Raw genomic sequence first — 13,085 nt, forward strand, 5'->3', positions numbered from 1 at the left:
GCCATGGCCAGTACCTACATTCTATACATATGACTCAGTGGAAGATTTTTCCTGATATATATCAGGAATACTTTTGAAAGTCAATCTTTTGAAATTATATTCAGCCATATGAGAATCTATGGTTACTGAACTCAATCAAACCTCTCAAATTAAAACCACATTAATTGCAACAGAAACAAACTCATAGACACAGAGAACATTTTGATAGTTGCCAGCTGGGAAGGTGGTTGATGGGATGACTGAAAAAGGGGAAGGTATTAAGGTGTACAAATTGGAAGTTATTAAAAACAATCACAGGAATGTAAAGTACAGCACAGAGAATATAGTCAATAATATTGTAATAACTAGGAATAGTGTCATGTGGGTATTAGACTTATCTGGTTGATCATAAGTTGTATAAATATCTAACCACTATGTTGTACACCTGAAACTAATACTGCATGTCAACTGTGATGGAAAAAAATAACCATATTAATTGCCAAGTAACATTCTGAAAAACACAAACCCCTGAAGCCTCTATGCCAACGGTAGTCGAACTATAGCCTATGGGCCGAATACAGCCATCCATCCATTTTTGTATGGCCTGTGAGCTAGGAATGGTTTTTACATTTTTTAAATCAGTGGAAAAAAATCAAAAGCATACTATTTTGTGATAGGTAAAATTATATGAAATTCAAATTATCGGTGTCCATAAACAACATTTTATTGGAACACAGTCACACATTTCTTTATGGACTATCTGTGGTTGCTTTCACACTACAATGGCAGAGCTGAGCAGCTGTGACAGAAGCCATACAGCATGCAAAGCCAAAAATATTTATTATCTGACCCTTTAAGAAAAAGTTTGCTGACACTTACTCTACACCATTTCCTAGGGACCACCTTGAGGAGAGAGAAAGATACATAATTAAAGCAGCTTGGCCATCCCACTGACTATAGGACTTCAGGTACATCCAGATGACACTTATTAAAATAACTACTCAATGGCAAAGATGTGTAGAAAAGGAAACCCTTGTTTGTGCACTGTTGGTGGGAATGTAAATTGATGCAGCCACTATGGAAAACAGTTTGGAGGTTCCTCAAATAAATTAAAAATAAAACTACCATCTGATCCAGCAATCCCACTTCTGAGTATATCTGAAGGAACTGAAGCCACTGTCCCAAAGAAATATCTGCACCCCATGTTCACTGCAGCATTATTCACAATAGCCAAGACATGAAAACAACCTAAATGTCCACTGATAGATGAATGGATGAAGAAAATGTGATGCATATATAAACAATGGAATACTATTAAGCCATAAAAAATAAAGAAATCCTGACATTCATGACAACATGGATGAGCCTATAGGATATTATGCTAAGTGAAATAAGTCAGACAGAGAAATAAATACTGTATGATTTCACTTATATGTGGAATCTAAAAAAAAAAAACTAACTCATAGAAATAGAGATCAGATTGGTGGTTTCCAGAGGCAGGGAGTAGGAGATGGAGGAATTAGATAAAGGTGATCAAAAGGTACATACTTTCAGTTATAAGATAAATAAGTTCGGGGATGTAATGTACAACATTATGGCTATAGTTCACAATACTATATTGTACATTTAAAAGTTGCTAAGAGAGTGAATATTAAAGGTTTTCATCACAAGGGAAAAAAATCATAACTATGTGAGGTGCTGGACATTAACTAATCTTATTGTGGTAACCATTTATATATATATATATATATATATATATATATATATATATATATACATATAATCATCATGTTGTACATCATAAATTTATACAATGTCAATTCTATCTCAGTAAACTCATAAAACATAAAATAAAATGATCACTTGAGTAAGAACCTATTAATACTTGCATGGTAATCAATTTCATTAAAAAGCTATAACAATATGTCCCTGGTCTTGAAATTAGATGAGCTGAGGGTCATGTAGAACAGCAGTCCCCAACCTTTTTGGCAGTACTCCTATTAGAATCTAATGTCTAATGATCTGAGATGGAACTGAGGCTGAGGAACTGCTGCAAATACAGATGAAGCTGAGCTCACTCTCCCACTCAATGCTCACCTCCTGCTGTGTGACCTAGTTCCTAATAGACCATGGACTAGTACCAGTCAATGGCCTGGGGCTTGGGGACCTCTACCCTTGATGTTTCATCATGAGGACTATATTATAAGTCTCAAACACATTTGGAAAAGATCAACCAAATTCATGGTTCCTTCAAGCACCTGTCTTTTTCCATGAACTTCCTGAAGTTCCCCAGATTAGGACGAGGCATGGGCACGAGGCCTATGCAAGAGCGGAGAGAATCCTCTTCAGAACCAAAGCCGGTATAAGGTGGAAATTTCCTTTCTATTTTTGGAGGAGATGTAGCCTTCCATGGAATCGAGGTAAAGTTCTCTAGAGCAAAAACAAAGGCAAATGAAACATCAATATTTTTTTTGTCCTGATTATGGCTGTTTTGAAAGATTTGTTATATTTTCAAGATGAACATAGAGATCTTTGTAGACTATTTTAAACTCTTTCAAACAAAACATAGAAAATCCTGTGAGGGTAGGTTTCAAACATGTTTACAAAAACCACAGAACTCTCTCATTAATCATCACTGGTTCAAAAGAAAGGGGGGGGGGAGAAGCTGTCTATGTCAAATAAGTAAACATTTAACTTTTGTCATCACATCCCATTTCTGAATATTTTTTGCTCATCCCTAATTTTTCCAATGATATGAAAATTCAAACTTGGAACTTCATGCCACGCATTCCATATTTTAACTTGTAATTTAGTCCTCTCCTCTCTTTAGTCAACACTCACTAATCAAATTCCTTTCCGAACAACACTAACTCCTGACTATTTTGCCTTAACCTTCCCTACTCACTATCCCCTCCTCCTGTGCCTACTTTTTCAGCCCTCTCTCTTTCCTCCAACCCAATTCTAGGCCATGGGACTTCACTTGCTAGTTAAAAAACAAAAACAAAACTTTATGTCACCAACCCCTGCTCCATGTTGCTCTTCTTACTGCCACCCCCCAAAGAATACATTTGTACTAAAATGTGATGAAATAAATAAATAAATAAATAAATAAATAAATAAATAAAACTCAAACCAAGCAAACAATAAAACTTTTAGAACAGCCATGGCTTACTCAAAAGGAGTGTGAAGTGGCAAATACTATTGGTTTTCTTAATTTATTTATCATCTGTAAGGAAGGAGAGAAGAAAGACCTGAGAACATACATATTCGTAATTAAGTACTCATTTTTAAAGCTGTATAATCTCTGAGAAGCAAGTGTGCTCTCCACAGCAAAGAACACACTGACCCAATAGATCCAAATCACTTGTTTGTCCCACAAAAATGGCAAAACAGATGCCAGAATCTTTCCTAAAACAAAACAGAACCAGAACAATACAACCCATGGAATCTAATTTCTACTTCTTCCTCAAACTTGAGTATCCACAGGTGTTGCCTTTGGTGACTGAAAGGAATTCCACATAAGCAAAGACTTCCTTTTCCATTGTCAAAGTTCTAATATCAGGAAGAGTACAGATTTAGTGCACACCTCTATAACTGAAAAAGGTAAAAGGCCTAAGAAGTAAAAATTGGTCATTATAAAGTAGTCATGGGGATGTGAAGTACAGCATAGGGAATATAGTCAATAATATTGTAATAACTATATATAGTGCCACGTGGGTACTAGACTGATCAAGGGGTCACTTCATAAATCATATAAATGTCTCTCACCACTATGCTGTTCATCTGAAACTAATATAAAATAATATTGAATATCAAGTGTAATTGAAAAATTAAAAAAGTAAATATAAAATGTGCATCAATTTGTATTCCAAGGCAACCTAATTCTTAAAATTGAGAAACTTTTTGTTTTTACTGATTAATCAAAAGGTTTAGGGTCTGATGTTATTTCTAATTCTAATTTGAAAAAAGTTTCAATGTTCACATTCCTTTAGACTTCCTGAGAGCCTGTGTGTGAAATCCTCTCAAGCAGAATCCCCAAAGAGTATTGTTTCATCCTAACAAAAACTGTTCACAGAAGACCTACTGGCAAAGAGAATGTCATAATAAATTTCTCATTGGGTCAATGAAAGGGGGTGGCCAGAACAAAGATAGAGAAGTGACTCATGAGCCTCTCCTATTGCTATATTTGTGGCAATTAAAGAGAAGCTTTGGTAATAAAGAAGAAAGTTCAAATCTTAGAATTAGGCAAAATTGCAGCCGACTCTATCATTGCTAACTGTTACATGAAACACATCACCAATTAGTACCTTCACTTCAGAGAAAGGACTCTATGTGATTATTAGAAAACTGGGTAATAATAGCTTTCTTCTTGGGGAATAATCAGTTTCTTCTAATGGGACATATACACACACGCATAATTCTACACACTAATCTGAGCAGTCTAACTAAAAGAAGATACACTGAATTGCAAAATAATTAAAAATACATTCTATACTTCTCCACAAAATTATAGATTTCATAACCGTATTTTCTCAAGTAACATCATTTTTGCGAGATTTAAGTAACAAAAGAACCAATTTAGTGTTCCTCTGCACCCACAGTGCCATCTAGTGTATAAAAGCCAAGAAGTTTTTCATTCCATCACTCCTGACTGTTATAACCCCACATATATCTTTCTGGATACTCTAACTAAAGATATCATTTTTCTGGTAACTGCTTGCATTAACAAAGCTTTGGACTTGCACCTGAGTAAGTTTCCTGTCTTTGGTTTCCATCATCCCAGTATCCTTCATGTTTCAAGTGTTAAAAAATATTTGGTGAATAAATGGAAAAGTATACATATTTGTACAAAGCATCTTCCCAAATATCTTCTTATATTGACATTCTGCTGGATCCTGAGACACATCTGTCTTTCAAACAGTCTGATTCCTCTAATTCCAAGTGACTTGTAAAAACATACATATTGAATGTCTATCCACAATTAATTGAGTTCAAACAAATTTATGGAGCTGAAATTATTTTTTAAAGTTTTTATGTTCCTTCACAGTGATTTACTATTTGTCATCTCATTTGGAAATAATGCTGGGAAAAGCCTTTAATTACCCCAAAGTTCATCTTGTATGTTCTAGTAACCTAGATATGGACCCAGGTTTTTGGAGGCCTGAAGCTTATATAATTTTGGAGAAGCTCTTCAAAATAAAGAATGCCAAATGAGTAAGAAGAAATTAGGCCCAGGGCTTTGGACTAGGGTCCTTGCAAAGGAAGAACCCTAAAGCTTAATTTTCATTATCTTTATTAGCTTCAAGGTAAATCCATCTCTGCTTGTACTCAATACTCAAGTTGAATGATTTTGGTGGGATGCTCATTTTTGGATCAAATAATTAGTGAATCACATCATTTTCTAGCTCTAGCTAGAAAATCCTTAGAAATCATCTAATTCTCAACCCTCTTCATATGGGAGGAAAAAGAGACAAAATTGTCAGGTTCGTTAGGCCATATGGTTAAGACTAGAAGTGAATTCCATCCCTATCACTGTACCTTGGGATGGCTAATTTGCTCAAATGATGATTAATAAACCTTTCATTTTGGATGTCCTGCTTCTTCTAGTACCAAGTATACAGAAATGGTTAAAAATTACTCCACAAAATTAAAGGTGTTTTAAGTTTTTTGTTCATTCTTGATATCAGTACAACCTAATAAGTGTTCAAGGGCAATGGGAATGAATGGTCTTGTTACTAGTTTGATTGGCCCAGCCACTGAGAATCAATAATAAGAAAGTCTCTTATAGACAAAGAAATAATAACCCATGGCAGGAGTTCTAAGTACAAACAGTTTACATTCAAATCTGTGACCCTTCAGTGAAAGAAACACCTACTGGAGACCCTGGAGCATTTTCCAACCTTCAGGCTACAGAAAAGTCCAACAGGCCTTCATCTGCCAGTCTGTGTTCATCTACATGAAATATGAGGAAATAACATGCTACAGCATGGCAGGCAAGCCCAGACCAGCAGGATGGCCAAGCTGCCTAATGGGGAAGTCATATTGGGCTGCTTTGTGGAAGAATTTTATGGAACCACCTTCTTCTTAGAAACCTTAAATACATGAAAGAATCTCATCTTTTTTAGGAGTCAAATTGGTTTTAAACAGGAGTACAGATATTTCTTGGAATTCTATCAGGCCCTCTGCTTCTATATAAATAGAAAGCTTACTCATGTGCCTTTCCTGGGACTGTAGCCAGCTCCTTCTCTTAGGCTATCTGCCATTTTTTTTCTTCCCCAAAAATGTTGGGGTATCATTACTTAAGAGAAAGTACTAAAGCACCAAGGCTATATACTGCATTAGGAATGTTCCCCTAGCTTCCTCTTAGAGAGTTCCCTAGCTATGTTATTTCCACTCGTCAGCTCCTATGGTGCTGCAGAGTAGAGATGCCAGGCATTCTACTGACTACTTTATTGACAAGGGAAGAAATGTGACCACAATTACTGACGGGACTTTTTCCTGGTTTGGGCATCAGGGATACCAAAATATAATGCATATAATTTGGTCAGTCTTATGAATTTTAGAACAATACAAATTATAAACAAAATTAAAATGGCAGAAATAACTATCTAAGTAACATTAAATATATTAATTTAACCTTACCAAAAAGTCAGGAAAAGCAAATGTAAAGATTATGAGAGAATATTTATTCACTCCCTGTCTACCCTGCACAGTAGATATAATTTCTAGTCATTAGTTACATTAAGTACACTGTTGTTACTCAAGAAATGTTGTGTAATAACAGTGTTTGCTAAATGGGATATTTTAACATATTATGGGAATATAAAAAGTCAGCGTGACTATAAAATGCATCATAATTTTGCATTCGCATAATTTTCTGTTTAAATGCATAATGCTAATGTTATATTAGCTTTGAAGGCACAAAGTATATAATACAGTAAGTCTATAGAGTGAACAAAAGAAGTGAACAGAAAGAAATTAAGCACTAGGGCTCAACTGAAAAGAACCATAGGGCATTTGAAGCTGATATATTTGCTGAAGACAACTAAATTTGGAGTATACCAGTGAATTCACCCTGTCTCTCAAAGATCCCTGCAAATCCATTAAGAAATGAACAATGAACCATGTCTCTCCAGCACTACATTCGTTTTCCCAAGTGCAACCTTTATAGTCTCAAAATCAAGCTGACAGGCCTCAACCAAATGTTAGACTTTATGTTTAAAGGATCATATGATATTTTGGAACCTTCACCACATCCTTTATATTAAGGTAATCTGTCAGTAGGACACAAGTAAATGTTTTCGTGATTCATATTTTATATATTTTTTTTTGCAAATTTTCAAGTCTGCACTGAAGACCTATTGATTATAATTAGGCATCTACATTTATTAAAGACCGAATTCTTCTTCCGGTGATCTAGGGGTCACTAGCAGCTTCTCGACGACAGCCACCATCTGCACATTCCTGGCTGCCTCTTGAACACAGTCACCAAAACAAATATACCCAACTGTGTCCACTAAGGAGAACCAATGTTAGAAAATAAAATAAGAAGAGGCCACCAATATGACCTCATAATGCCTACACCTCTTCACTAATCTGGCAGGCAGATGCAGTGGAACAAATTCTTTTAATGAACCAAAGAGTGAAATTAAAAGCCTTTTTTATGCCAACCCCTTGGTGCACTCAGTATGCCTTCTCTCACAATGTAAAGATTCCCAGGAGGCCAGGAATACTACACAATGGGGACACCAAGGCACATAGGTGGGCCTCATTTCATTCTAGAGACAAGCACCTTATCTTTTAGGAAGCTGTGGTTGCTTCCGGCTTCCACTTCATCCCTCAGGGAACTGTACTCGCATGACTATTCCAAGGTTGAGAGAGGAGTAGAAGAGTAAGCATTCCACAACTCCAGCTCCACACCTCAATCTGGGGGGTTGACAACTCCTACCATCCCTACTTAGCCTAGCACCAGCATATGTCTGGAACCTGGGGTAGAGGGCCCAGGAAAGGAGCAGAGCTGGCTGGCAGGTTTAACAAATAAGGGGTTTGTTTTTTTCAGCTTCACACCAAGTCCTCCATCTGTTTCTATGACTCTCAGAATACCATGTAATATGTTGTAGGTCCCTGCTCCCCTTCCAGCCTAAAAACTCTGTAGCATCAAAGACTGCTGCAATGACCTGCACGTAGTAGCTGTTTAATAAATCACTGTTTTTCATTCTTAACTGAACTAACCTTAATGAAATTGATACATTAAAGAAGACAGAAGCTGGAAACCCAGGAAAGGTAGAACAAATGAGCACAATAGAATTCTCCAGAGAATGCAAATAAGTATAGCCATTGTGTAGGCAAGAATTCAGTGAAAAGAAAAGCATCCAGATTCCCATTTCAATTGCTTGACCAAAACATTTATCCATATTATAGTGAGGCCAAGGGCTATAAAGGAAAACAGAAGTCTCTGTTATCAAGGAAACACGTTGAAATCTTGCTTCTCCCTTTACTTGCTGCATGACCTTTAACAAGTTTGCCCACTTTAAGTCTCAGTTTCTTCACCTCTAAAATGGGGATAAAGCCTATCCTTCTAGAACTTATGTTAGGAAGAAATAAGATGACAAATGCCTGGCAGATAGCAAATACTCAATAAATGGTAGCTATTATGAGCTTAACATTTGAAATTCAAAAGTAAAATCTTAACTATGGAACAAAGATTCTAAGTTTATAATATTTTCTAATTGACAGATGTATCACTTACCAATTCCATATTTAGTCTTATAATAAGTCTTCGTAAATTCATCACAGTCACAAAGGAGCACTTTCCTTCCCCACACATTGATGGTGGTTCCTATGGACAGGTCGCTATCTTTGTAAAACTCTTGTTCTGATTTTCCTAGCTAATAAAAACAAAGGAACACAACATTAGCACCACAGACCCTCCAAAGATATAACCCTTCTCAAAGGAAAGAAATTTTTAAAAAACAATTATATCATTTATAACCAAATTTTAAAAATCAAATCAGAAGACAACTAGTCAAAATTAATATTTTAAAACATTTTTAGCAATGTAGTGCTACCCAATAATAGTAATGCAATGCATATATTTACATATGCACTTAAGCATGTTTATTATCAATAAATAGCAATACAATGCACGCACATATATTCATCGATTTCATTCATGATCAATCTCACAAGAGAATAATATGTAACTTACCCTACATTTCAGATTCTAGGGATGCCACATTGGCAAAATCAATAAAATATGAGGTTCCTTACCTTGCATTTATCTAGCAGGTAGCCATACACTGGGTTCTCTGCCAAGCCACTATACAAATTGAGAACTACTCGATCTGTTATCGCACCTGGTTGATAGATTCCAGGTGGGCCATACTGGAAGACAAAAGCAAAACAAGGTATAGTGGATGGCCTCTAAATAAAAATATGGTCCTCTTGAGGGGCTCAAGTGGGAAATGTGCATTATATAGTTCTTCTCTGCAGGAAAACAAGACAACTTACTCTCTATTCACCTCTCCCCATGCTTCCTTATCTCCTGCAGGCTGGTCTATACTCCACCCATCCATTAAGGCCCTGATACAGCTCCATCTTTCCCTGTAACCTCTCCTATCCTACTGACCTGTCCCTGATCCAAAGCTCCATAGCACCTACCAGAGGATTAAACTACTTTTTATGGTTCTCTAATTGCTTCATCAGCAGTCATCTTTTCTCTTCACTCAACTACAAACTACCCTGAGGAAGAAACTATGCTTTGCCTTCTTTTCTTTACTCTGCTTAGCACATTGCCTAATCCTGAGATTAGGAGACATTTGCTGGCTGAGAAAAGCACGGTGGTAAGGTGGCAAGAACAACAGAGTGTAGTCAGCCTCTAACAGAAACTATGCTCCTCAGTTCCACATGCACTGGAGGTGGTCCGAGCAGTTGTGTGAGCTGCAAGAAATACTTTAACTAACTTATAATTGACAGTGGTCAGTTTATCGCATACAGATGAGAAATCTGAATCAGTTCTGATACGTGTGACATAACATATGCATTCAAACATGTGAATTTATGATGTATGGGGTATAAGTAAGCCATGTCACATAGAAAAACAGGACATTTGGACACAAATTCTCTCTTCACTACTTACTAGCTATAGGCCTTGGGGCCAGGTATTTTTCTAGAACTTCAGTTCTGTCATCAATAGTAACAACAGTACTTATTCCTTACTTCCTCAAAGGATGTCGAGAGTGTCATGGAAATACCCACAACTACTGTATCTCTCCCCCATGAGGATCTAAACTCCATGAAGCAGGACTTAATCCATTTTCTTTTTCACTGTAACCCCAGAGCTGACATATAGTTGACACTCAATAAATACAAGTTGAACGAATGAATAAATGAAGCAACTGATGGCTAGGCACATTGTGAATGTTAGATGTATCATTATTATTTTATATTCAGCCAACTTTTCAAAGCCATTCTAAAAACAGGCTTCCCTAGTGCCTACTGGCCACCTGCTATGCATACCCTAGAGCTCCCTCTGGGACAAATCCTGCCTACCTCCCCCACAAGTTCACCTCCCAGCAATACAGCAGGGCTTTCAGCAATGGGCTCAGAGAATCTGGGAGAGCCTCCTGTGTAGACCACATAACCAGTGGTTGTTTGCATTAGAAATGAGTGTTACAGAAACCTCTTCCACAGCACTAAGAAATAAGTTTAAAAATACTTTATCTAAATAAGAAATAAAACATTACATAGAACTGTGAAAAAGCCTTTATGTTTTTGTGTGTCCTTATAGGTATTTATATGTCTTTAGTGTTTTATGCTGTGTTATCTCATTCAATCTTTACAGTTACCTCAGGATGGAGGCCTTGTTAACTATATTTTAGAGATAAGGAAATACACTCAGGTTAGGTGACTTGCCAAAGATGACACAGCTATTAAGTTCAGAACCACAATTCTAACGCAGGTATTCTGTTTCTGTGATGTTTCTGGCTGTATCCAAGTTAAGTTAGCTCTCAATTGGCCATAAATATGCATAGAAATCAGTCTGACAACTATTTTTAATAGTAAATGAAATGAAAAAGTTATCATTGCCACTAGCCAGTGGCTAGTTGGTGACCAGTAGCTACTCTCATAAGAGTCACTCCTGTGCATATACATGTTTGTGTGTGTATATTCACAACCCAGAACAACACCATAGGAATCTCCTCAGTAGGCTACAGAGGCAAGAGGCCAGTGCTCCATCCAAGGCCATGAGCAATTCTTTTGTTATTCATTTACATTCATAAGACTGATTGTGAACTCAATGATAAATAGGTACTTTCTCTTACATCTAACTTTTTCCCTTTACTTGCCTTAAACCCAGATTATTCCAACCTCAATTTGTCATACCTTCTTTATTACTTTCAAAGATGTATATTAATTCAGGGAACAACATGAAAACATTCTAAATACTTGCAATAATACATAACTGTCATCACATAGTCATAACACATGACATTCCAGTGAGTGACTAGAGTCTTTCAGACCACAAGCGAACTGGGAAAATGGTTCTGTGTCTATTGCTCACCTTCGGCAGCTTTCTCCTCTGGAGGAAGAATGGCATAGCATCCCGGCCTGTGTTGTGTGGTAGCAATTCTTTGATTTCGATAGTATCATCAGACAGAAAGTAAAGCAAGATGAGTTCTCTACGGTCTCCGAACAAGGAGGCTGAGTCATCCCACAGACAGAAGAAACGCAAAACCTTCCTATCATACTCGAGGAACTGTTTCAGGGTGTCGAAGGACTCATAAGGACGTAAGGGCTGTATGCAGTCTAGCTTCTGAAAATAGAGAAAAGGTCAGTAATAGTTGTGGTCTGGGTGTAAGCACTTCTGGGTTGCAAACAATCAAAGAACATAAACATACCTTTTCCATTGGCTATTCTGTGATATTTTTTTAAAATTTCAACTAACAACATTAATTTACATGCACATATAACCAGTTTTAACCTTAAAAATTAAATCATTAAGTTTTTCATATTAAATATTATTTTAATGCATTAAAATGTATTTCTGAAATGATTTTGAAAACTGACTTTTCTCAAAGACTTAAAATTCATGTTTAAGAAAAGACAAAACTAATGTATGGTGACAGAAATTAGAACAGCAATTGCCCCTTGGTAAGAGATTGACCAGAAAGGGGCACAAAGGGACTTTCTGGGGTGATGAAAATATGCTGTATCTTGATCTTCATGTTGTTTACTAAGTTGTACATATTTTTCAAACTTGATCTGTACACTTAAGATTTGTACATCTCAGTCTATGTTAATTATACCTCAGTCAAAAAAATTTGTTTGTCTTTCCACTGAAAATTCCTGTCTATGTATCTTTCTTATTCACCCAAAGATTTCTATGGAGGAAAAAGGAAAGAAATATATTCATGGTTTTATTTTGCTTAAAAGCTTTAGATATCAAGAACCTGAAAGGCCACAGAAATAGAAACAGAACAAATAGAGAACTCCCCTGTTGACACAGAACCACTGCTTGTGCTCTCTCAACCTAGGAATCACTAGCTACGCAGTCTTCTTGGTGCAACTCTTCTCTATTTGCATGTTCTCAGCCCTGTCCTGGAGCAAAACTGCCCCCAATATATGTGATGTAGCCAAATAGGATAGTTATATAAGAAACTGTTTGGTGGCAAAGGAGATGTAGTCCTACATCATGTTATGTAATCTGATTGTAAATTCTCAGAATTTTGAATCTGCCCAGGGCAGTCTAGGTGCAGGCTTACCCCAAGACAGGAGGCTATACAATGGCCTTCCAGAGGCTCTTTAGTCTTATCCTTGATATTTTAAGGAAATTATGGGACCTCTACTTTCGTCAATTGAAAAATATTTCTTTGGCATTATAAGGTCTCTAATAAATGCATTATTGATTGCATACCATTTACTCTTTTCAGTTTTTGTTAAATTGTTTAATTTTAACTTTGCATTTCAAGACAGTAAGCACTGGAGAAGTAAAAGCACTAAACTCAATATAAAAGCCTCTTATTAAACTCCTAATTTTCCACAGATTTCTATATTTATTGAGGAGCTTTCTCCCTGAGGGAATAAATGCTAAAATGAATCTCCCA

General features: G+C 36.5%; 1 protein-coding gene across 1 annotated transcript in view; it reads right to left on the reverse strand.

The window, feature by feature from the left end:
* The window catches only part of EFHC2 (EF-hand domain containing 2), a 173,235-nt gene that overhangs the window by 80,950 nt on the left and 79,200 nt on the right, over positions 1 to 13,085 (reverse strand). Inside the window, exons 5-8 of the mRNA XM_016166665.2 lie at positions 11,543 to 11,794; positions 9,250 to 9,363; positions 8,729 to 8,867; positions 2,238 to 2,409 (exon numbers count right to left, since the gene is read on the reverse strand). Coding sequence (XP_016022151.2) covers positions 2,238 to 2,409; positions 8,729 to 8,867; positions 9,250 to 9,363; positions 11,543 to 11,794 — 677 coding nt within the window. The remainder of the gene's footprint in view (positions 1 to 2,237; positions 2,410 to 8,728; positions 8,868 to 9,249; positions 9,364 to 11,542; positions 11,795 to 13,085) is intronic.

This window comes from Rousettus aegyptiacus, unplaced genomic scaffold, assembly GCF_014176215.1.
Source record: "Rousettus aegyptiacus isolate mRouAeg1 unplaced genomic scaffold, mRouAeg1.p scaffold_m13_p_9, whole genome shotgun sequence".
Lineage (NCBI taxonomy): Eukaryota > Metazoa > Chordata > Mammalia > Chiroptera > Pteropodidae > Rousettus > Rousettus aegyptiacus.